This window comes from Oncorhynchus mykiss, chromosome 3 (assembly GCF_013265735.2).
Source record: "Oncorhynchus mykiss isolate Arlee chromosome 3, USDA_OmykA_1.1, whole genome shotgun sequence".
In the NCBI taxonomy this organism is placed as follows: domain Eukaryota; kingdom Metazoa; phylum Chordata; class Actinopteri; order Salmoniformes; family Salmonidae; genus Oncorhynchus; species Oncorhynchus mykiss.
In genome coordinates, this window is record NC_048567.1 from 34124876 (window position 1) to 34151679 (window position 26804).

At 45.1% G+C, this 26804-nt stretch overlaps 1 protein-coding gene across 1 annotated transcript in view; it reads right to left on the minus strand.

The window, feature by feature from the left end:
• The window catches only part of LOC110504035 (PC3-like endoprotease variant B), a 159762-nt gene that overhangs the window by 36033 nt on the left and 96925 nt on the right, over positions 1 to 26804 (minus strand). The window contains exon 13 of the mRNA XM_036964818.1: positions 18060 to 18173. Within this exon, the coding sequence (XP_036820713.1) occupies positions 18060 to 18173 (114 nt within the window). The remainder of the gene's footprint in view (positions 1 to 18059; positions 18174 to 26804) is intronic.

Below are 26804 nucleotides of genomic sequence, written 5' to 3' on the forward strand. Positions count from 1 at the left end.
GCAGGGCAGGGTACTGGGTGGGGCCGGCTAGTGACAGTGTCTAACGTGCAGGGCAGGGTACTGGGTGGGGCCGGCTAGTGACAGTGTCTAACGTGCAGGGCAGGGTACTGGGTGGGGCCGGCTAGTGACAGTGTCTAACGTGCAGGGCAGGGTACTGGGTGGGGCCGGCTAGTGACAGTGTCTAACGTGCAGGGCAGGGTACTGGGTGGGGCCGGCTAGTGACAGTGTCTAACGTGCAGGGCAGGGTACTGGGTGGGGCCGGCTAGTGACAGTGTCTAACGTGCAGGGCAGGGTACTGGGTGGTAGCCGGCTAGTGACAGTGTCTAACGTGCAGGGCAGGGTACTGGGTGGGGCCGGCTAGTGACAGTGTCTAACGTGCAGGGCAGGGTACTGGGTGGGGCCGGCTAGTGACAGTGTCTAACGTGCAGGGCAGTGTACTGGGTGGGGCCGGCTAGTGATGGCTGTTAAATCATTTTGGTCCCAGCTTTGATGCAACTGTACTGTCTCCACCTGCTAGATGGTAGCGGGGTGAGCAGGCTGTGAATCGGGTGGCTGAGATCCTTGATTATCTTCTTGGCCTTCCTGTGACACCGGGTGGGCAGGGCAGATAGTGTGCCCCCGATGATGCGTCGTGCTGACCGCAACCCCCCTCTGGAGAGGGTGCAGTCGGTGGGTGATACAGCCCGACAGAATGCTCTCGATGGTGCATCTGTAGATGTTTGTGAGGGTCTTAGGGGCCACGCCACATTCCTTGCACCTTCTTCACCAGGGTGTCGGTGTGGAGGGACAATTTCAGATCCTCATTTTTACCCTCTCCACTGTGGCCCTGTCAATGTGACACACGCACGCACTCACACACACTCACACACACTCACTCACTCACTCACTCACTCACTCACTCACTCACTCACTCACTCACTCACTCACTCACTCACACACACACACACACATACAAATACACACACACTGATTCAGAGGGGCTAAGTGCTGAAGACACATTTTGGTTGAGTGCAACTGACTAGGTATCCCCTTTCCCTCTCCCTTTCACATTCTCTCACACACACCATGTATATTGAATATGATCAAACATATTGAATATATTTACACACATACACCCTGAGGTTTTATCTCACACACTCACACAATCCATCGCATCGACACAGCTACCGCTACCCACCGACACAAAACGGACATATTCTTTCCTCTCTATGTCCAACTTTGGGTACACAAGCAAGAACATATATTTTCTCAGGTGCGAAGCTATATTTAGTCAGAGCCAATGTGAAGAAAGAAGACTAACTGATGAAGTTGACTGTAATAAGGATAGAAATTGGATCGTCTCTGTGTTTATCCAACACCGTCTAATTCAATATAAACAACCAATCAGGAATCAGGGTCAGAGGTCAATGTCACATCACCACACTGGCCCCCATTCTCATCCTCCTGCTGCTCATTAAGCCTCCTAATCAACAGGAAAGCCAGTATATCACACATATACATGCACACCCATGCATGCGCGCGCGCGCACACACACACACACACACACACACACACACACACACACACACACACACACACACACACACACACACACACACACACGACTTCCTGTCTCCCTCACAAATATAATTTTTAATTCATAGGACATTCTATTATTTTGGATTCACTCATTTATTATCACATGAAACAAATGTTCTATTAAAAGTGGGATTGTTGCTCTGTGAATAAACCATATCTTTAATTACCTTGCCTCTCCGTCGTAAAACACATACAGTTCAGAGGCTCAGAGAACTTGGCTTAGAGAAGGTGTACAGAACGAAAGAAGAAAAAGGTCTCCATAATGAATACATCTATCCGGCTGGCCGTGAGAGTTAGCAGGGCACAGCCACCTCTGCCCTGAGACCATGGATTCTCCATATTCATCTGGATTTTATAGACCATACGGAGTTGTGGCGGTATCTATAAATCCTAGAGACTGTAGAGAGTGTAGCAGTGTTCGTGACCTTGTCTGTGTGGAGTCCTATAGGTGGGCTGCTTGCCTGTGTGTGTGTGTGTGTGTGTGTGTGTGTGTGTGTGTGTGTGTGTGTGTGTGTGTGTGTGTGTGTGTGTGTGTGTGTGTGTGTGTGTGTGTGTGTGTGTGTGTGTGTGTGTGTGTGTGTGAGTGACGCGATGACCAGTGGCCCTGATAATCTTTATGATAAATCATCCCAGTGCAGCCTGCCTCTACAGCCATGATGACTGACAGCTCTAAATACCTGGGAGGGTAGCAGGGTGGTTTAAAGGCCTCACGGTTAAAGCATTCACGGCTTCGGCTCGGGACCCCAGTTTCCCTGTGTAAAAGAGCAGCAACATCCAAAGCCCGCAGTCTCAAATTGTCATTCTAGCTCAGTCTCAAGGCACCATTCTGGCTCGATCACACGTCACCGTTCTGGCAGTGGTTCAAACCTCACATTGGCTCCCATTCAGGCTTCATACTGGCTGGGTTTCAAGGCCCACACTGGGCTGTGCTTCAGCCTCCATTGTGGTTCTATGTGGCTCTGTTTCAGGCAGGGCCCCTTCAGTTTCAGCACCCTGGGTTGCTGGCCTCATGCCCATGCGTATCAGTGGGAGATCTCAGCAGAGCCCTTTGTTTGGGGAGGCATTTTGCCTTTTTTCTCCCACTCGGCCTGTAACCTAAACACCTAAAGCATCTCACGCTCAACAAATCGGCCCAGCAGACGATGGAGTGGCACAAGACAAATGGCTGGAGGCGGTTCAAACCTCTGGGACTGATGGCATCTGACCGGGCCTGACCTCCCAAAGGTTAAAGACACGTTCACTTACAAAGCAATCAATTATCGGGGCTGCGTGGTCCCTTTTAACAAATGCTCCCCTCCCTCGCAATGACAGCCACACTTTTAAAACAGCAAGGCTTATTAATGAGTATCACTACTGTGGAGACACCCCCCCCCCCCCCCCCACCCCCAATCTACAGTACACTGTGTGTTACAGTTTCACAATTACAACACAACTCTTAAACAAGCTACTTTTTTGCCTTCCCTCTCCTGTGTATCTGTATCTGCCTTTCGCTTGTTCTACACTCTTTGTTTTCCTCCCTGGGCTCTGTCTCTCCATCGGTATCTTTCTCTTTCTCTGTTTCTCTCTCTCCTCCGCATTTCTGTCTGTGCCTGTGTTTTTTCCTTTCCCTCTGTTTTCATCACGGGCTCTCTCTCTCTCCATGTCTCTCGTATCTTTCTCTTTCCCTCTGTTTTCATCACGGGCTCTCTCTCTCCATGTCTCTCGTATCTTTCTCTTTCCCTCTGTTTTCATCACGGGCTCTCTCTCTCCATGTCTCTCGTATCTTTCTCTTTCCCTCTCTGTTCTCTCTCCCTGATCTTCCTCTCTCTCTCTCTGTCTGTAGTCTCTCCTGGTTTGTGTCACAGGTTTGTCCTGCTAGCTGAGCTTGGCGGGCCCCTCAGCTGTTCGGCTGTGTTAGTAATTACCATTTCATTAAGAATGACAGTTTCGGGGGTTGAGGCACCATTTCATCGGGGTCTCGTGGGAAAGGCGCCTGCCAAATTTTGTGCGTGAACGGCAATTATCTCTCTATGTCTGCAATTCACTATTTTGTACTCGGTTGCTTGACGACAGCGATGAAATTCGAAGCAAAAATGTGTCTAGGATGGATAGGCATACAGCAGAGGCCATTCCTGGTTAGCGCAATAGATTCGAGGTATTAGACTAGAGATGGAAGAGCTGACTGAAGAATGGCAGAGGGTGCATCATATTGAGCAAACAGAAAGGGCGTGCACCCACAGCAGTAGGTATGTATAATCTCTGGTCACACAGCTAGAACTGCATTATGCTTGAATGCAGTAGCGCAGTAAGGGATGCTTGTCTTTGTATGTGTGTGTTTTTAGCATGCGAATAAGGGTGATAAGTTTCCGTTTACGTCATCTGTGTGTGTCAGTGTGTGTGTGTGTGTTTGTGTGTGTGTTTTGTGCGTATGTGCGTGTTTGTTTGCGTACCCACGTACACGTGTGTGTGTGTGTGTGTGTGCGTGTGCCACTCGCTGAGAACCAGGGAGGAAAGAGCTGGGTGTGAGTTATAGCGACAGGACTCAGAGCTTGTCTGCTGGAAACCGGTTGAGCTCTTCTACTTCTACTCTGAATGATGGCACACTTCCTTCTTACACATTCCACACAATTGCGCTCCACTAACACGGGACCAGGAAGGAGAGGCAGGTTCCGGGGCCATATGGAGAGGGACGCGGGGCCCAGTGAATAAATGGGATATCCCCAGCTCATCCCTAGATCCAGTCAGGGCGATGAAACAGCAGCACTAACGAAACACCAACTGCATGTACCATAAGATGGATAGCTATATGTGTGTATATCTGCCGGTAAGCCAGAGGAGCTGTAGGGAGCCTGCTTATTGACGTGACCCAGGAACCTCCAACCCTACCCTCAGCTCCATCCTCCATCCCCAGCCCCACCGGTAAGCAGCAGGGAAGGCAGACAAGTGCAGCCCTGCTCTGCTAATGCATTCACCAGCCAGCCCTCATCCAAGCAGGCAAAGCACTTAATTACTTAAATTGATCATTATTAGCTTCAATTAGAGAGGGACACTGGGGGGAAAACAAGGTCCTGATTCCTGCAGACAGATCACAAGCAGAGGTGAAGGCAGAGGTGGCTCAACTAGCCTCTAACACACACACCCTAAGCCCTAAGCCCTAAGCAGGGGTGGAAGATTGGCAGGATACTAGATATGCATCCTCAGTGGAGCTGCAGTAGGGAGTAGGGATAGGAGAAGGACCCCCCTCTCCCGTCCCTCTACGGTGCCTGTGTTTGTGTTTCTAGGGCGCTGGGTGACCTTTGACCTCGGGCTAATGAGAGCGATAACGAGGATTAAAAGGGGGCGACTGGAAGGTGTCTGCGAGGGGGTTTTAAACAATTACACTCGGCTGCCAACATGTCTTTTCCTCATGACTCAGGAAATGACAGTCTCTCTCTCCTTTTTCTGGCCAACACAAAAGAAAAAGGCTTATGGAAAATACTACATTATCCTGGGCCACATTAACTTGGATGTAAATCGCTGGGCAATTATGTTTTAATAGGCCTTTAAGAGAATGAGTAATTGGGGGTGACGCTGGTGAGGTTGATCATGGTTACCCATCTCTCTCCCTCTGTGCCCAGCAGAACAGGCCCTGGGCATTGTGTATCGGTCGATTGGAAGTGTGCGTATGTGTGTGCGTCCATGCAGGTGTCTATTAATATGGGGTTGGAACCCAAATTATTTTCCAATAGTTCCGTTCTGAATAGAACCCCTATTTTTTCCCCCCGTTCCGTTACAGTGTTCCCACCAGCATTATAAAGTTCTGAATAGAACCCCTATTTTCCCCTGTTCTGTTACAGTGTTCCCACCAGCATTATAAAGTTCTGAATAGAACCACCCCTATTTTTCCCCCGTTCCGTTACAGTGTTCCCACCAGCATTATAAAGTTCTGAATAGAACCCCTATTTTTCCCCCGTTCCGTTACAGTGTTCCCACCAGCATTATAAAGTTCTGAATAGAACCCCTATTTTCCCCCGTTCCGTTACAGTGTTCCCACCAGCATTATAAAGTTCTGAATAGAACCACCCCTATTTTTCCCCCGTTCCGTTACAGTGTTCCCACCAGCATTATAAAGTTCTGAATAGAACCCCTATTTTTCCCCCGTTCCGTTACAGTGTTCCCACCAGCATTTTAAAGTTCTGAATAGAACCCCTATTTTTCCCCCGTTCAGTTACAGTGTTCCCACCAGCATTATAAAGTTCTGAATAGAACCCCTATTTCCCCCCGTTCAGTTACAGTGTTCCCACCAGCATTATAAAGTTCTGAATAGAACCCCTATTTTTCCCCCGTTCCGTTACAGTGTTCCCACCAGCATTATAAAGTTCTGAATTGAACCCCTATTTTTCCCCCGTTCCGTTATAGTGTTCCCACCAGCATTATAAAGTTCTGAATAGAACCCCTATTTTCCCCTGTTCTGTTACAGTGTTCCCACCAGCATTATAAAGTTCTGAATAGAACCACCCCTATTTTTCCCCCGTTCCGTTACAGTGTTCCCACCAGCATTATAAAGTTCTGAATAGAACCCCTATTTTTCCCCCGTTCCGTTACAGTGTTCCCACCAGCATTATAAAGTTCTGAATAGAACCCCTATTTTCCCCCGTTCCGTTACAGTGTTCCCACCAGCATTATAAAGTTCTGAATAGAACCACCCCTATTTTTCCCCCGTTCCGTTACAGTGTTCCCACCAGCATTATAAAGTTCTGAATAGAACCCCTATTTTTCCCCCGTTCCGTTACAGTGTTCCCACCAGCATTTTAAAGTTCTGAATAGAACCCCTATTTTTCCCCCGTTCAGTTACAGTGTTCCCACCAGCATTATAAAGTTCTGAATAGAACCCCTATTTCCCCCCGTTCAGTTACAGTGTTCCCACCAGCATTATAAAGTTCTGAATAGAACCCCTATTTTTCCCCCGTTCCGTTACAGTGTTCCCACCAGCATTATAAAGTTCTGAATTGAACCCCTATTTTTCCCCCGTTCCGTTATAGTGTTCCCACCAGCATTATAAAGTTCTGAATAGAACCCCTATTTTCCCCCGTTCAGTTACAGTGTTCCCACCAGCATTATAAAGTTCTGAATTGAACCCCTATTTTTCCCCCGTTCCGTTATAGTGTTCCCACCAGCATTATAAAGTTCTGAATAGAACCCCTATTTTCCCCCGTTCAGTTACAGTGTTCCCACCAGCATTATAAAGTTCTGAATAGAACCCCTATTTTCCCCCGTTCAGTTACAGTGTTCCCACCAGCATTATAAAGTTCTGAATAGAACCCCTATTTTCCCCCGTTCAGTTACAGTGTTCCCACCAGCATTATAAAGTTCTGAACCAGTTTGAACCATAAGAAAAGAAACGGTTCATGCAGTTCCTCTTCAGATTATTATTTTTTAACAAGCGGAATCAACATCGTTTTTACATTTAGCTCATTCATCTACTCCACCAATTAGCACGGATAGAGCAGCTTGATATGGAACGGGTAAGCTATTGTTTATATGTTTGATTGGTCAAATAGGTGCTGGAGCAGGCCTCCCGGTTGGCGCAGTGGTCAAGGGCGCCGTACTGCAGCGCCAGCTGTGCCACCAGAGACTATGGGTTCGCGCCCAGGCTTTGCCGTAACCGGCCGCGAACGGGAGGTCTGTGGGGCAACGCACAATTGGCCTAGCGTCGTCCGGGTTAGGGAGGGTTTGGCCGGTAGGGATATCCTTGTCTCATTGTGCACCAGCGACTCCTGTGGCAGGCCGGGCAGGAGTCGCTGGTTGCCAGGTGCACTGTGTTTCCTCCGACACATTGGTGCGGCTGGCTTCCGGGTTGGATGCGCGCTGTGTTAAGAAACAGTACAGCTTGGTTGGGTTGTGTATCGGAGGACGCATGACTTTCAACCTTCGTCTCTCCCGAGCCCGTACGGGAGTTGTAGCGATGAGACAAGATAGTAGCTACTAACAATTGGACACCACAAAATTGGGGAGAAAAAGGGGTAAAAATGCATTTTAAAAAAAAATAAAAATAGAGCGAGATACAACTGAAATTTCAGTGGGGTGGGGAGAGAGCGAGAGAGAGGGGTGGACATGTAGAGGGATTGGCCTGAAGCGTTGAACATTATGACATGACCTGAACTGGAATGTGTTTAAGAACTTCAATGAATTACATAATTATACACTAGATATTAGGAATATATACAAATACGGTTCCGGGAAACACTATTTCTGTTTCCATTCCTCTAAAAATGTTGCTATTTTCCGGCTTTCAGTTCTATTCCCTAAATCGGTTCCAACCCCTGGTATGTACAGTACGTGTGTTTTTGTTAGTATGTGTGTGTGATTCAATTGTCCCCCCTCCCCTCTCTTGCTACAAAATATTGATGAGCCTGGAAAGCTGAACGTGAGCCTACACAGTGCCCTCTGACCTCTAACCCCTATCCCTAAACAGTGACCTGTGGAATATCAATGTGTGTGTTGGCCATGCAGGGCTGCTGCTGGGTGTAGAGCAATCAGGATCAATGTGAGGAGAGATCACTACAGACAGACCCACCTAGTGGAACACTAACTAATGAGACTGGCCAAGAACACTCACACAGCAGGCCCGGACAGCAGGGAGGACAGAGAGCAGAATAGAGAACAGAGAGCGGGGAGGGAGGGAGGGAGGGAGAGGAGGGAGGGAGGTGAGAGGGAATTTAATTGTTTCCTTCAAAGAACAAGCTAGTCTGGTACAGAGGAGTCCCCGAAAATCTCATATGCAGTCTGCATCTATAGTAAACTGTACTAGCAAAGTGATGCAGTGGCACACATTTATATTAAGCCAATACACACAAGGCATATCAAATACCATCAAACCTGATCATCTGAAATTGTTCCAAATTGTGGATGTAATTGTATAAATGTTTGCATGATTTCACATTAAAGCTTCACATTTCCTAATTGTCATTATTTTAGATACTCCCCTTCAAAGGAATGTTTTCAGAATCACTTTTATCTCCCACTCACAATTATATCAATGCCGCATGTTTTTCTTTACACTACAGGAAACGGTCAAGCAAACCCAAATGTTTCAGGATGTACTGTCTCTGTCTAATCACCTCAACATAATTCACAACAAAACAAGACCATATGCACATCCGTTCCACTCGGGGACCCACCAGTCACAGAGATGTGAATTCTGATGAGTCATTTATCAATCTGCTCACTTTCATCCATTACTGTCAACACTGTGAAGGCACTTAAAGGACTACTTTACTACAACGCCTGTGAGTATGCAAATTTAGTAGAGTATATTTCAGTACTTAAAGACCTCTCCGTGTTTAGTTTTCAACCAAGCTTCTCATATAATTCTCTTAGGTTTTCTGAGGCAGGCAATTTGCGCAAACATCAGGAGTTTCGTTTTAAAATAACCAAGCTAGCAAGAAGGCAACCTCCCAGCCCGTAACCCCCCTAAAAGTGTGTCCAAATGACTTGAGTGTCAGTTGTACACAAGCCCCTTGCAATACAGGCCCAGACCAACCCACACAAACAATTTAACATTATTCTCAGATTTAATTTGAAGAGACTTGATGTTCAAAGTACCGTTTCAATAAATCAACACAGTATAAGACACAGCTTGAACGTTTTATTCTCATGTTCAAACTGTTAATGGGAGAAAAGTATTGGATGCCATATACTCTACTTACTATTGACATAGCTTATCAGTTTTGTCGGCAGCATCCTCTTCACATTGTGTGTTCTACTCTTTGAGATCCCTAACAGTGTTTCTGTGGTCTGCATCCTGTCCTCTATCCTAGATATTCCTGATCTGGTGTCTCCATGGTTCTTCTGTCTGTGTGAGGGTCTTTTATAGCTTTCCCCGCTTTCCCTCCCCTGTCCCCCTCCAGCTGCTCTGTCACCCATGTCGCCAAGGGGACAAGGAGAACGTGGCGTTTCCCTGGATAAAAAATTTACGAGCAATTAAAAGACGGGCGATGTGGAGCATCCATCAGCCGGTGCCTCTGCCAGTGTGGGTGAAGGGGCCGCAGTAAACCACACGCTATATACTTTTATATCTGTTTTCTCTCCAAAGAGGGAAGGTTATGGCAAAATGATGTTTTACGGTCCACAGTTCGGCAGGGATGTAGACATCTTTCATGAGACGCTGGCTTGGAGGTCACAGCCCGAGGGAGGAAAGACAGAGAGGAGTGTGCGCGCTGTGCTGTGTTGTGCTGTGTGTGTCTTGTATTGATGTGCATGTTTAGTTGCAAGATACAAAACGAGGAGGCTCTTAGTGTGTGTGTGTAAGGGATATGTACCATCCTATGGTCCATTAGTTACTACTGTAAGAGTGACCTGATTACTTTGATGTTGTTTAAGAGGACACAATTCAATCGTGCTCCTCTTCACTCAAAGACACACACGCACACACACACACGCACGCACACGCAGACGCACACACACACACACACACACACACACACACACACACACACGCATTAGTATACAGAGACAAATGCACACACACACACACACAAATGCACGCACACATGTAAAAGCACACATAAAAATGCACAAACAAACAAATGCACACACACATTGACACGCAAAGGTACATTACCACTAATACACAAAAAATGCACACCGACTCTTATGCATCACCACGTTCTCTCTCTATTTCTTTCTCTCACTTTTTCTGGCTCTATGCGACAGGCCTAGACTCATTTGCATCCTTAATTGCATTGTAATGTACTTTTAATTTGAAAACGGAGGCAATTAATTATTTTGATATGGAACAAAATGCCGCAAATGTAAACATTCTAATAGTTCTCCATTTTTCAAAAAGGGGGATTGGAATCTTATCTCATTTGTATACCATTTCGCTGCTCATTCTCCTTGATATTCACTTTGTCTTTACAGGGACGGCACCATTTCTTTGATATGTTCTCTCAATTATTTTCCATCCAATCTTCCACGGTATAATTACAATAGTTTCACCTATTCTATCCAAAGAGATGAAACGAAATTAAGCCTGTTTGGACGTGCCGTGCTCTGGACTGTATCCTCCCCCAGTGCTGACACACCCAACTTGCTATTTCTGGGTCAGACACTTCAAGTGAAGATACTAACCAGAGATACATTTTTCCACTGTCAACCACGTGATCAATAGGTGTCAGTGTTCAAAGGAATACAAAGCTGTATGAGGGGGTGCCAGAGCAGCTTCATTTGTGTGGAACTGAGATTGCACTGGCACTGTTCCTCTGTCAACCTGATACCAATGAAATAGGATGGACGCATGTTATTTTTTTGCTCTTTTTCTCCAGCTCCATCACTCTCTCTATTTCTCCCCCCTCCCTTCTTTCAATCTCTGCCCCCTTCTCTCTCTGCGCCTCCTTCCGCCTCTTTCACTCTGCGCCTCCTTTTCCGCTTCCTCTCTCCCTCTCTCTCTTTCGCTCTCTTGCTCCAGAAAGGGCAGGCAACTCACTGACATCCCAGCAGGCCTAGCAACAGCCAATAAATTATGAGTGACAAGCCTTTAGACCAATAAAAACTCTGCCATATTTCATGCACAGTAAATCTGATTGCAGATTGCGCTGGCGTGTGGCGGCTGACATGTTTATTGTCGCCATGGCGATGGGAGCTGGGGGTCGGTCTACGACATCAGTGTTTCTAAAGCCCCATAGTCTGTATGGAGGTCACACAGATCGAATTCTGGGTATACACTCGCCCCCCTTTCTCCTCTACATCAACCTCCTGTGAAAGAACTATTCTATCGCACCCCTAGAGGCCTTGCAGTTGCTCCTATAACAACAGCCATCTGTCCTCAATACAGTACACACATGTCCCCAATGAAACCTTTAGCCTACCATGTTAAACGAAACCACAAACTACACAAACACCACACGTACACAACACATACACATCATTCATGCACAGAAATACTTCTCCCAACACAGCTATAACTCAGTTATAACCCCACTATAACTCTGTCCAGGCCCAAAGACAATCGTTCCTGAAAAGTGAGCCGATCCTCAGAGAACCAGAGGAAAAAACCCATCCCAGATCCCACTCCCTACCCAACGGACTTCTTTAAACGCTTTGTGAAGACTCATAAATTTCCCCTCTTTAATGTGTCGTTTCTGTTAACCATGTTTTTCAATCATCTTTCATACACTTTACCATCGTAGAACAGAACTGTTCTTGACCCGAAGAATAGCTAGCATCATCACACTCTCCCGTAATTTCTACTGCACACAATATCTCCTCTTAGCCTAATCTTAACCTAAGATATGTTGCATTTAATCACCATCTCCTAACAACTGTACCCATTTTAAGTGACCCTAAACCCATGCACTGCTCTGACGGTCTTTATCCACACAATGAACCATTAGTTGTAATTACTGAGGGCAGTGCAACAGTATGATCAGGGCATTACCCGTCCTCAGTCACATCACCTACATTGATGTATTTCAACAACAACTGCATTGTGATGAATCATTATAATCTAATTAATCTATTCTTCTCAGAGAAACAGACGGGTTATAATCTGTTTTATTACATATCGCCGAGAGAGAGAGAGAGAGAGAGAGAGAGAGAGAGAGAGAGAGAGAGAGAAAGAGAGAGAGACAGAGAGAGAGAGAGAGAGAGAGAGAGAGAGAGAGAGAGAGAAGGATTCAACCAAAAGAAAGAGAGACGAGGAAGGAAAGAGAGAAATAAATACGGTATAAAGATGGAGACAACAAAAGACAGATTTAAAAAAAAAAGAAGAGGAGGAAGTGACTGATAAAGATGCAGCGAGAGTAGGGAGAGAGATAAAGAAGACAGGGGAGAAGGAGGAGAGAGTAGGGAGAGAGATAAAGAAGACAGGGGAGAAGGGGGAGAGAGAGAGAGAGAGAGAGAAAACACATTACAACTCTGAGACTGATCACTGCGATGCCGTTGCTCGACTGACATTGTAAAGGCGTTGTAAACGCGATGTAGAAGCATTTATACGACGTGTGGAGGAGCCTGGCGCTTAAAGCATCTCTCACTCTGATTCTCGCCTCGCACATTAGGAGAGAGTGCTTTCATTTTCCTGAGCCCTGCTCGGTGCAGTAAATCAGAGCATCGATCCACGCTCAGACACACTCGTCAGGCACATGCATGGTGACACTAACAATGCTACTTCTCCCCTGCCAAAATCATTTATTCCCAAGTCATAAAAGAGTGTATTTTTTACAATGTGGGTGTGATATCAGTAGTATGGTGTAGTATCTGTCTGAATATGCTGTCTGAAGTGTAAATCAAATCAAATCAAATGTTATTAGTCACATACGCCGAATACAACAGGTGAAACGCTGACTTACAAGCCCCTAACCAACAATGCGTTTAAAAAATAAATATGGATAAGAATAAGAAATAAAAGTAATAAGTAATTAAAGAGCAGCAGTAAAATAACAATAGCGAGGCCATATACAGGGGGGTACCGGTACAGAGTCAATGTGCAGGGGCACCGGTTAGTTGAGGTAATATGTACATGTAGGTAGAGTTATTAAAGTGACTATGCATAACAACAGAGAGTAGCAGCGATTTATAAATGGAGGGGGGGCAATGCAAATAGTCTAGGTAGCCATTTGATTAGATGTTCAGGAGTCTTATGGCTCGGGGGCAGAAGCTGTTTAGAAGCCTCTTGGACCTAGACTTGGCACTCCGGTACCACTTGCCGTGCGGTAGCAAAGAGAACAGTCTATGACTTGGGTGGCTGGAGTCTGTCACAATTTTTAGGGCCTTCCTCTGACACCACCTGGTATAGAGGTCCTGGATGACAGGAAGCTGGGCCCAAGTGATGTACTGGGCCGTACGCACTACTCTCTGTAGTGCCTTGCAGTCAGAGGTCAAGCAATTGCCGTACCAGGCAGTGATGCAACCATGCTCTCAATGGTGGAGCTGTAGAACCTTTTGGGGATCTGAGGACCCATGTCAAATATTTTCAGTCTTCTGAGGGGGAATAGGTTTTTTCGTGCCCTCTTCACGACTGTCTTGGTGTGTTTGGACCATGTTAGTTTGTTGGTGATGTGGACACCAAGGAACTTGAAGCTCTCAACCTGCTCCACTGCAGCCCCGTCAATGAAGATGGGGGCGTGCTCGGTCCTCTTTTTCCTGTAGTCCACATTCATCTCCTTTGTCTTGATCACATTGAGGGAGTGGTTGTTGTCCTGCCACCACACGACAAGGTCTCTGACCTCCTCCCTATAGGCTGTCTCATTGTTGTCGGTCACTGTTGTGTCATCGACAAACTTAATGATGGTTTTGGAGTCGTGCTTGGCCATGCAGTCATGAGTGAACAGGGAGTACAGGAGGAGACTGAGCACGCACCCCTGAGGGGCTCCTGTATTGAGGATCAGCATGGCGGATGTGTTGTTCCCTACCCTTACCACCTGGGGTGGCCTGTCAAGAAGTCCAGGATCCAGTTGCAGATGGAGGTGTTTAGTTCCAAGATTCTTAGCTTATTGATGAGCTTTGAGGGCGCTATGGTGTTGAACGATAAGCTGTAGTCAATGAATATAATTCTCACATAGGTGTTCCTTTTGTCCAGATGGGAAAGGGCAGTGTGGAGTGCAATAAAGATTGCATCATCTGTGTATCTGTTGGGACGGTATGCAAATTGGAGTGGGTCTAGGGTTTCTGGGATAATGGTGTTGATGTGAGACATGACCAGCATTTCGAAGCACTTCATGGCTACAGTCATGATATGTCAATGGCTGTTGTATGTGTGTTGTTTGTAGGCTACGTGTTACAATAGTAACATGTTACATAATCAGATTACTTTTATGAGTAAACGAGTAAAGTAGCATTCTTTTTCAAATTGGGTAATATTATTACAGTTACTTTGTCTACTAATGCTAACTTTACTTTCAGAACCATATCTCTGCCTGGCGCGTTTCCATGATCTGATCTCGACTTAATTTAGATCTCGATCGAGCGGAAAAAAGCTGTTCGGAGAAATGTCATGACCGCTACCCCCATAAAACATGTATAGAGGGTAAACCTCTGATCTTTGCCATTAATTGCTTCTGTGGTAGTGTCAAGTGTGTCATCTATATGTCTCTATAGGTCCGTGTACGTGTGGTCTATAACCAGAACTGGCGGCTCGAGAGAAAGATTTTGAATGAAAGTATAATAAATCTGTACAGATCTTTGGCTTACAGTATATATGGCTAATTAAGCAGCACTTGAGAAGCACAGGAAAGCAGTGCCACAAATGAAAGGAGACACTAGTGATCAAACCTGAGTTAGTAAGTAGCTCGCCTTACTCCCCCCGGTAGTTGAACAAACCCCAGGGGTACGCGCAATGCCACCGGGGGTACGCCAAATAAAAATGTTATTCACATTTAATTATTTATTTTTTTAACGTTTTTTTTTTCTTCACATTTTCAAACAGTCCATTTGTATTTTCCAAAGGGGCTATATACAGTGGGGCAAAAAAGTCTTTAGTCAGCCACCAATTGTGCAAGTTCTCCCAATTTAAAAGATGAGAGAGGCCTGTCATTTTCATCATAGGTACACTTCAAGTATGACAGACAAAATGAGAAAAGGATTTTTAATGAATTTATTTGCAAATTATGGTGGAAAATAAGTATTTGGTCACCTACAAACAAGCAAGATTTCTGGCTCTCACAGACCTGTAACTTCTTCTTTAAGAGGCTCCTCTGTCCTCCACTCATTACCTGTATTAATGGCACCTGTTTGAACTTGTTATCAGTATAAAATACCCCTGTCCACAACCTCAAACAGTCACACTCCAAACTCCACTATGGCCAAGACCAAAGAGCTGTCAAAGGACACCATAAACAAAATTGTAGACCTGCACCAGGCTGGGAAGACTGAATCTGCAATAGGTAAGCAGCTTGGTTTGAAGAAATCAACTGTGGGAGCAATTATTAGGAAATGGAAGACATACAAGACCACTGATAATCTCCCTCGATGTGGGGCTCCACGCAAGATCTCACCCCGTGGGGTCAAAATGATAACAAGAACGGTGAGCAAAAATCCCAGAACCACACGGGGGGACCTAGTGAATGACCTGCAGAGAGCTGGGGCCAAAGTAACAAAGCCTGCCATCAGTAACACACTACGTCGCCAGGGACTCAAATCCCCCTGCTTAAGTCAGCACATGTCCAGGCCCGTCTGAAGTTTGCTAGAGAGCATTTGGATGATCCAGAAGAAGATTGGGAGAATGGCATATGGTCAGATGAAACCAAAATATAACTTTTTGGTAAAAACTCAACTCGTCGTGTTTGGAGGACAAAGAATGCTGAGTTGCAGCCAAAGAACCCCATACCTACTGTGAAGCATGGGGGTGGACACATCATGCTTTGGGGCTGTTTTTCTGCAAAGGGACCAGGACGACTGATCCGTGTACAGGAAAGAATGAATGGAGCCATGTATCGTGAGATTTTGAGTGAAAACCTCCATCAACCTTCCATCAGCAAGGGCATTGAAGATGAAACGTGGCTGGGTATTTCAGCATGACAATGATCCCAAACACACCGCCCGGGCAACGAAGGAGTGGCTTCGTAAGAAGCATTTCAAGGTCCCGGAGTGGCCTAGCCAGTTTCCAGATCTCAACCCCATAGAAAATCTTTGGAGGGAGTTGAAAGTCTGTGTTGCCTAGCAACAGCCCCAAAACATCACTGCTCTAAAGGAGATCTGCATGGAGGAATGGGCCAAAATACCAGCAACAGTGTGTGAAAACCTTGTGACGACTTACAGAAAACGTTTGACCTCTGTCATTGCCAACAAAGGGTATATAACAAAGTATTGAGATAAACTTTTGTTATTGACCAAATACTTATTTTCCACCATAATTTGCAAATAAATTCATAAAAAATCCCACAATGTGATTTTCTGGATTTGTTTTTCTCATTTTGTCTGTCATAGTTGAAGTGTACCTATGATGAAAATTACAGGCCTCTCTCATCTTTTTAAGTCGGAGAACTTGCACAATATTGGTGGCTGACTAAATACTTTTTTGCCCCACTGTATTTGAGTGATTTTTTTCTCTCTCGCCTGAGTAGCCTTGTTTCACTGCCAAAAATAAAATTAAACCATCTAGTGTTCAGTGAAATAACAACGCAATGTCAAATGCAGGTAGTCATGGCAAGGAGTCATGACAGGGAGACATAGTGGAGTGGTAACACGTGTGCAAGCACTTGCTCCCGACGCCACTTAGGTACACTGCAGCCTCCACCGCGAGGCTCTTGCTGCAAAGGAAAGGCCTGACAGCTTGAAAGACGTTTTGGACACTACAGTGAAAATGGTTAACTTTGTTAAAGCAAGGCCCCTGAACTCTCACGTATTTTCTGCACTATGCAATGATATGGGCAGCGACCATGTAACACTTTTACAACATACAGAAAGAAGTGCGCTGGTTAAGTATTGACAGGTTTTTTTTAAAATTGAGAGACAAGCTGAAAGTTTTCTTACTGACCATAATTTTCACTTGCTTGACCGCTTCCATGATGATGAGTTTCTCACACGACTGGTCTATCTGGGTGATGTTTTTCTCACCTGAATGAATCTAGGATTAACAGGGACCTTCCGCAACTATATTCAATGTGCGGGACAAAATTGAGGCTATGATTAAGAAGTTGGAGCTCTTCTCTGTCTGCATTAACAAGGACAACACACAGGTCTTTCCACCATTGTATGATTTTTTTGTGTGTAAATTAACTCAAGCTTACGGACAATTGTCAAATGTGATTTAGCGAAGCCCCTGAGTGAGTTGGGTGCACAATTACGCAGGCACTTTCCCGAAACGGATGACACAAACAACTGGATTCGTTATCCCTTTCATGCCCTGCCTCCAGTCTACTTACCAATATATGAACAAGAGAGCCTTATCAAAATTGCAACAAGCGGTTCTGTGAAAATTGAATTGAATCAAAAGCCACTGACAGATTTCTGGATTGGGCTGCGCTCGAGTTTCTTGATTTGGCAAATCGCTCTGTTAAGACACTGATGCCCTTTGCAACCATCGTACCTATGTGAGAGTGGATTCTCGGCCCTCACTGACATGAAAGCTAAATACAGGCACAGACTGTGTGTGGAAAATAATTTAAGACTAAGACTCTCCAATACAACCCAACATTGCAGCACACCCTTCTCATTAACCTGTGGTAAGTAATTCACCATGTTCAATGAACACATACGGTTTCATGTGTAAGATGGATAAAGAAAGAGCAAAATTATGGATTATGATTTTATTATTATTTGTGCCCTGTTCCTATAAGAGCTTCCCACGAGCCGGGTTGTGACAAAAACTCACACGCATTCTTATGTTTAACAAATGTATCGTATAGTGTGTGTGTGTGGCAGGCTTACAATGATGGCAAAAAACAACATTTGAGAGTGCGCTGACCCTGGTGCTAGAGGGGGTACTCAGCTGGAGGTTGAATGTTTGAAGGGATACGGGACTATAAAAGGTTTGGGAACCACACATGATGTGTGTGGTGTGTTTACACTGTGTGTGGAACTAGTACCTATCGTGGACGTGGTACCCTGCTCCGTTGACACTCCATCCTGGCTCTTTGGGGTTGGGGACCTTGGCCGTCATGGCGATCAGATGCTGCACATCCCTCCATGTCAAGTCAGGACTGGGAAGATAAAGACGAATATCATCATGAATGTACAATACATGAATGTACAATATGTGTATTGTACACTCCATCAAACCACAGCAAGAAGCATTCATTCCTTTATGATACTCCTGATACTCCCTTATGACGAAATCTAGAAGGAGTTGAACATGTGAGACATACACAGAAACACATGTAGGCTATACACGATTTGCTATGAAACACGTGTATATTTTGCTGAGCAGAGAAAGTGGACACACGTGAAGATGTGGGCCTGCCATTGTGCCCATTACTGCACCTCTTCTACAAGTGAAATCATCTGTTTAAGTCATTTCAAGCTTAATAACATTGGCGAAAACTACGAATTCAACAAAGTATATTGGAGACGTAACAAAGGGGCTGGCGGAAAGAATGAATGGAGGAGACTTTTAATCTCAAGCAGGGTATTCTAATACAGCAGACTCAAGTGTCATGTCAAGCAATATACTAATGGAATCCAATTAAGACCTTTAAACTGCACAGAGAGCTAGAGGATATTAGCTCCGTTTTCTCGAACAAAAGACCAAAGGGTCGTCAAGGAGAGCCTTCCCAGGATATAAAAAAGCATAAAGGAAATTGGGTTTTCTCCCTTTATCCACTCATTATTGCTGGCTAAGAAAATAGACTTGAATGGAACTTAAAAACGGCGTTGACCACCCATTTCTAACATTAAGTTCCCGGACTAAGTAGCACCGGTGTGGGCGTCGACAGCCGCAGAGAAGCTGTCATGTCTGCTCACGCAAAGGCACAACAAAGTTGATTAAAGGCGGTTGATCTGGTTGTGGCGACGCCGTGTCAAGCTCACGTACTGTACACGTTGGTTGTCCTTTACACCACACAATCTGCTTGTAGCCAAACTGCACTGTGCCCATCTACAATGTCCCAGTGTTTCGGTTTCAAAATAGTGGTTGTGCTGGAAGACGTAATCTACGGGTAGGAAATATCAGACAGTCCAACCGAGCCATTCCAGTCACATATAGGGGGGAAATGCGTTCAAAAAGCTTTCCTTTACAATGGAAAACAAAACAAACAACAAAAACTGGCAACCAGCAAGTTCAACCGGCGACTGCTAAACAGAACACCACAGGAGGAATACCACTAATAATAGAAAAGATCAAAAATAAAACAAAAGGAGAGCACGGCACACTCAATTATTTTAAGCTTTGATTTCAAAGGGCTCCAGAGTGGGGAGCTGGGCTTTCTACTTCTGAACTGTTGCTCACAGTGTGTGTGTGTGCCGTATTAAATATAGGCAGTGCTGTGGCGTGATTCGGGTTGGCGTGCACTCCCCCCCCCCCCCCCCCTACGCCCCCTCCACCTCCCCTCCTCCATCCCCCACCCCTCCGGTGAAATCAGAGAAGTCCCCCCCCCCCCCCCGGCCCCGGCTGGTTTGCATAAAGCAAACGAAATTAAATTTGCTTTGCTAAATCAAAGCTTGTATGGTATTCCAAGCTGCTCTCTCTGGGACAAATTACTTCAAACGGCCTCCTTTGTATCATAACAGAATAAAAAAAAATCAGCCCAATCAGCGCCTCTCCAAAACCCTCGACTCAGGAATTAATTATTGAACCCTGGCGCGGATTTCTCTGTCTCTTAGCACACAGTGACACAGATCTATTTATTTGGAAAAGAGCATTTTGCCCTTAAAAACACACTATTGGCTGGGAACCTGATGTAATTTATCTGTATATTTGTAGGTGGGTGTTCTTCCTCTTGTTCCCTCTTTCTTTTCTCTCTCTCTCTCTCTCTCTCTCTCTCTCTCTCTCTCTCTCTCTCTCTCTCTCTCTCTCTCTCTCTCATTCTCTCTTTCTCTCTGTCTCTCTCTCTCTCTCATTCTCTCTTTCTCTCTGTCTTGGCACCACATCTCTGTTTCCCCCCCTACAGGCATGAGCAGGGTTTGGGCCACAGCAGAAAGCAGGGTTTGGGCCTCAGAAAGCTCAGAATATCTCCTGGCATTTTACCCAGGACAGCCAGAGACAGAACTACTAAATATGCCCCAAAACCCCCCATAGCAGCCACCCTCTGTCCACTTGCCAAGCCCCACAAACCCTCCCAAACCCTGGGCAGACGTCTGAGTGAGTGAACACACAACTGTTTACAAATCCCCAGTTAATAGGATCACTCCTCATTGACTGCTCTGATGCGTTTGATGTAATCTATTAGCTGTATGATAGTCAGTGTGCTGGGCAGATCAATAACCCTGGCCTTCTTATTACTCCACTGTTTACTGTTACTCCTCTTTACTGCTGCTGGTTAGGAATAGCATGCATGTTTAACGGTGTAGGGTGTGTGTGTGTGTGTGTGTGTGTGTGTGTGTATGCCCGCGGATGCTCGTGTGTTTTATGTGTGTGTGCATCTGTGCATGCTGGCGAGTACAGGAGCTGTGAGTGTCTGATATCTGTAAGAGTTATTTCCAAGTGAATGCTCTGTGTTTATTTTTTGCCCCCTAATAAGGGAAGATGTTTCGTGTGAATCTGTGTGTGCATGCTGGAGTATATTGCTGGTGCTGTGTATAGCTGTGCGTATGCATATGTGCGTGTGTGTGTGTATATGTTTTCGAGTGTGTCTCTAGCTTGATGGTTTAACTGTGTTTCCAATTAAGTTGAACCACAGGCCGGATCAATGCGGCCCCTCTGTGTGTAGGAATGAGCAGCCCTGGGCCCTCGGAGCATGCCCACAAATAATTTATCACACACACAGGGTCTGGGCAGGGGGAAGAGGATGGGGTGAGGAGGGGGAGAGCCACAAGGACAGAGTGTCCAGCCCACAGGAGGTATATATGGTGCAGAGAGAGAGAGAGAGAGATAGAGAGAGAGAGAGAGACAGAGAGAGACACACAGAGAGATAGATAAAGAGAGAGAGAGACAGATAGAGAGACACAGGGAGAGAGAGAGAAAGAGAGAGAAACACACAGATAGAGAGAGAGAGAGAGAGAGAGAGAGAGAGAGAGAGAGAGAGAGAGAGAGAGAGAGAAAGAGAGAGAAACACACAGATAGAGAGAGAGAGAGAGAGAGAGAGAGAGAGAGAGAGAGAGAGAGAGAGAGAAAGAGAGAGAAACACACAGATAGAGAGAGAGAGAGAGAGAGAGAGAGAGAGAGAGAGAGAGAGAGAGAGAGAGAGAGAGAGGAAGAGAGAGAAACACACAGATAGAGAGAGAGAGAGAGAGAGAGAGAGAGAGAGAGAGCGAGAGAGAGAGAGAGAGAGAGAGAGAGAGAGAGAGAGGGTCAGAACCTACAGGAATAACACTGTCCCTGTTTAATCATTTACATGAAGACAGAGCAAATCAACAATAAACAATTTATTTCTGCACTGGGGAGGCTACAGGGAGGAAAAGAGGAGAAGGGAAAAATAAAAACTAGGGTAAGTAAAAAGGTTGAGGAAAAGAAAGTGATAAAAGTGCTGATCTATATATATATATATATTGTATATATATACAGTGCCTTGCGAAAGTATTCGGCCCCCTTGAACTTTGCGACCTTTTGCCACATTTCAGGCTTCAAACATAAAGATATAAAACTGTATTTTTTTGTGAAGAATCAACAACAAGTGGGACACAATCATGAAGTGGAACGACATTTATTGGATATTTCAAACTTTTTTAACAAATCAAAAACTGAAAAATTGGGCGTGCAAAATGATTCAGCCCCCTTAAGTTAATACTTTGTAGCGCCACCTTTTGCTGCGATTACAGCTGTAAGTCGCTTGGGGTATGTCTCTATCAGTTTTGCACATCGAGAGACTGACATTTTTTTCCCATTCCTCCTTGCAAAACAGCTCGAGCTCAGTGAGGTTGGATGGAGAGCATTTGTGAACAGCAGTTTTCAGTTCTTTCCACAGATTCTCGATTGGATTCAGGTCTGGACTTTGACTTGGCCATTCTAACACCTGGATATGTTTATTTTTGAACCATTCCATTGTAGATTTTGCTTTATGTTTTGGATCATTGTCTTGTTGGAAGACAAATCTCCGTCCCAGTCTCAGGTCTTTTGCAGACTCCATCAGGTTTTCTTCCAGAATGGTCCTGTATTTGGCTCCATCCATCTTCCCATCAATTTTAACCATCTTCCCTGTCCCTGCTGAAGAAAAGCAGGCCCAAACCATGATGCTGCCACCACCATGTTTGACAGTGGGGATGGTGTGTTCAGCTGTGTTGCTTTTACGCCAAACATAACGTTTTGCATTGTTGCCAAAAAGTTCAATTTTGGTTTCATCTGACCAGAGCACCTTCTTCCACATGTTTGGTGTGTCTCCCAGGTGGCTTGTGGAAAACTTTAAACGACACTTTTTATGGATATCTTTAAGAAATGGCTTTCTTCTTGCCACTCTTCCATAAAGGCCAGATTTGTGCAATATACGACTGATTGTTGTCCTATGGACAGAGTCTCCCACCTCAGCTGTAGATCTCTGCAGTTCATCCAGAGTGATCATGGGCCTCTTGGCTGCATCTCTGATCAGTCTTCTCCTTGTATGAGCTGAAAGTTTAGAGGGACGGCCAGGTCTTGGTAGATTTGCAGTGGTCTGATACTCCTTCCATTTCAATATTATCGCTTGCACAGTGCTCCTTGGGATGTTTAAAGCTTGGGAAATCTTTTTGTATCCAAATCCGGCTTTAAACTTCTTCACAACAGTATCTCGGACCTGCCTGGTGTGTTCCTTGTTCTTCATGATGCTCTCTGCGCTTTTAACGGACCTCTGAGACTATCACAGTGCAGGTGCATTTATACGGAGACTTGATTACACACAGGTGGATTGTATTTATCATCATTAGTCATTTAGGTCAACATTGGATCATTCAGAGATCCTTATTGAACTTCTGGAGAGAGTTTGCTGCACTGAAAGTAAAGGGGCTGAATAATTTTGCACGCCCAATTTTTCAGTTTTTGATTTGTTAAAAAGTTTGAACTATCCAATAAATGTCGTTCCACTTCATGATTGTGTCCCACTTGTTGTTGATTCTTCACAAAAAAATACAGTTTTATATCTTTATGTTTGAAGCCTGAAATGTGGCAAAAGGTCGCAAAGTTCAAGGGGGCCGAATACTTTCACAAGGCACTGTATATATATATATATATATATATATATATATATATATATATACAGTTGAAGTCGGAAGTTTACATACACTCAGATTGGAGTCATTAAAACTAGTTTTTCAACCACTCCACAAACTTTAGTTTTGGCAAGTCAGTTAGGACATCTACTTTGTGCATGACACAAGTTATTTTTCCAACAATTTTTAACAGGCAGATTATTTCACTTATAACTCACTGTACCACAATTCCAGTGGGGCAGAATTTTACATACACTAAGTTGACTGTGCCTTTAAACAGCTTGGAAAATTCCAGAAAATGTCACGGCTTTAGAAGCTTCTGTTGGGATAATTGACATCATTTGAGTCAATTGGAGGTGTACCTGTGGATGTATTTCAAGGCCTACCTTCAAACTCAGTGCTTCTTTGCTTGACATCATGGGAAAATCAAAAGAAATTAGCCAAGACCTCAGAAATAGAATTGTAGAGCAAATTGGGAGCAATTTCCAAACGCCTGAAGGTACCACGTTCATCTGTAAAAACAACAGTATGCAAGTATAAACACCATGGGACCACGCAGCCGTCATACCACTCAGGAAGGAGACGCATTCTGTCTCCTAGAGATTAATGGACTTTGGTGCGAAAAGTGCAAATCAATCCCAGAACAACAGCAAAGGACCTTGTGAAGATGCTGGAGGAAACAGGTACAGAAGTATCTATATCCACAGTAAAACAAGTCCTATATCGACATAACCTGAAAGGTCTGCTCAGCAAGGAAGAAGCCACTGCTCCAAAACCGCCATAAAAAAGCCAGATTACGGTTTGCAACTGCACATGGGGACAAAGATGGTACTTTTTGGAGAAATGTCCTCTGGTCTGATGAAACAAAAATAGAACTGTTTGGCCATAATGACCATCGTTATGTTTGGAGGAAAAAGGGAGAGGCTTGCAAGCAGACGAACACCATCCCATCCATGAAGCACAGGGGTGGCAGCATCATGTTGTGGGGGTGCTTTGCTGCAAGAGGGACTGGTGCACTTCACAAAATAGATAGCATCATGAGGTAGGAAAATTTCGTGGACATATTGAAGCAACATCTCAAGACATCAGTCAGGGAGTTAAAGCTTGGTCACAAATGGGCCTTCCAAATGGACAATGACCCCAAGCATTCTTCCAAAGTTGTGGCAAAATGGCTTAAGGACAACAAAGTCAAGGTATTGGAGTGGCCATCACAAAGCACCTAGGATTAAATGTCAGGAATTGTGAAAAACTGAGTGTAAATGTATTTGGCTAATGTGTATGTAAACTTCCAACTTCAACTGTGTATATATATATATATTTGCAAAGCATGCATACAGTACAGTGATCAATATTTCCAGTTTTTCATATTTGGAGCAATGACTGAGGGGTATATCTGTGTGATAAGTGTGATGCTTGTTATTCAGGAGGGTATGATCTGTTAGAACATGGCACTCTAGCCTGGGCTTGACTATCTCATCTTAGGAAGCAAACATATCTTCAGCTAGGGTACACATCGCATTAGGATCTTCTGAAGAAGCACATCCAACCTTATTGGAAAGTGAGTGAGAGAGAGAGAGAGAGAGAGAGAGAGAGAGAGAGAGAGAGAGAGAGAGAGAGAGAGAGAGAGAACATACAGAGTCGCTTACACACACCAACACACAGTCTGACACACACCCGCACACTCATTAACTACACAAATCAGCACTGCGCTGGTTGTATTTAAAGGAGATCACAGGCATGTAGTTAGTTATTGGACGAGGCCTAATTGATAAAACCATTAGTAACACTTGTGCAGATAACAGATAGGGAGAATCCTAGTCTGCGCACAGTCACTCCAAATGGGCTCACTTAGGCTTAAAGTACACCACACTAAAAGATTATGGCCAAGTGTGGAGAGTTCCTATGACTCTGGCTCATTTCTGGGAGGATTAATAGGGACATAATGGAGACAGAGCAGGGAGAGCGGAGCAGAGATTACGAAGATCCTGTCTTTTAGTGTGTTTCTGAGGTTGTGGGTGAGGTCCAGGGATCGTTGCATTTAAGGCCCTGATAATACTCACACCACACAAAATACCCCAATCATCAGTTTGTGTCTCAGGGAGTGTTTGAGTTGAGACCAATTAGAGGGGTGGATCCTCTTTCACATGTGCTGTCCCCACTGAGAACCCGAGCTGATTACACCAACCCCTATAGAGCACCCTGCTATCCTGCTCTCAGTGGCTCAGACAGAGAGACAGACAGATGAAGACGAACAACGCAGAGCGGGAGACAGGCGACAGAAGGGGAGAGAGAAAGAAGAAACAGGGTTGGAACAGACAGAGGCAGGGAGAGAGAGAAAGAGAGGGTGAAAAGGGGTGTGGAGTTGGAGAGAGCCAGAGAGAGAGAGAGAGAGAAAGAGAGAAAGAACTGTCAGTCCACTGCGATTGGAGCAAATTAAAAGATAATTTGTTTGCGTTCATGTGTTTGAATACGGGGCCTTTCCCAGAGCGGGACTGGCTGACCCCTAGCTGAGCACTGGCCACTGGGGTTAATGAGGAATCATCTCTCACACACATCCTCCATTAATAACCTGACCACAGAGTCACACCACATACTCACACACAAACAGAGTGACAGGACATGCTTTCGTCTCGCCACTGGCCAGGCCATAACTGTACATAGGAACTGGTTCTCAGCTGACTTGTCTGGTTAAATACAGTTGTAATATAATACAGTAAATGTAAGGGTAGAGCGTGGGGTTGTTATTGGTGCTGGGAGACTGGAGCGGTACAGACAGACTCTAAGAGTGTCGGGGATCGGGTAAAAGAGAGGGACGATTAAAGGTGGACTGAAGATGGAGGGAATGAACAGAGGTTGAGAGAACTAGTGAAGAGGCAAAGTAGCCAAAAATGGTGTTGGGAATTTTGAGAATGTAAAAGATTGAAATAGACGTACAGATTGAAATAGACGTACAGAATATTAAAAAGCTGATGAAAGGATGGAATGAAATATGTGATATTTACATAGAGGGACTAAAGTAAAACTGGAAAAGAGATTTGGAGTCAACACATTGAACCAGGAGGAAAGAGTTGGGAGAGTAGACAGAGATAATTATTTTAATTGCACAGTGTGTGTGTTTTTTTGTACTCTGCTGGTGAGGTTGTGGGTGTTATGACAGTATGTGTGTGTGTGTGTCTGTGTGTGTGTGTGTGTGTGTGTGTGTGTGTGTGTGTGTGTGTGTGTGCATGTGCTCTGCTCAGCTCCATTAAGACGTGAGGGGAATATCAGCCCTGAGATGTGATATATAGGTGCAGGTCATACAAGCCCTTAACCAGTAATGTCCTGGGAGCACAACTCGCCCAGGGGACCTCCGGACCATTTTACAGCCAAGCGGGCGAGACTGGGCCAGCGTGGCGTGACAGGTGGAGCGGTAAAGCCCTGCCCCGGGCTCATCAATAACACTGAGGAACGGCAGCAGGCAGACGCCACGGACAGCTACAAAGTTACAGAGCTACAATCACGACAAGGGCCCAAGTCCACATACCAGCGCAGTGCAGAAAGAGAGCGAGAGCGAGAGAGAG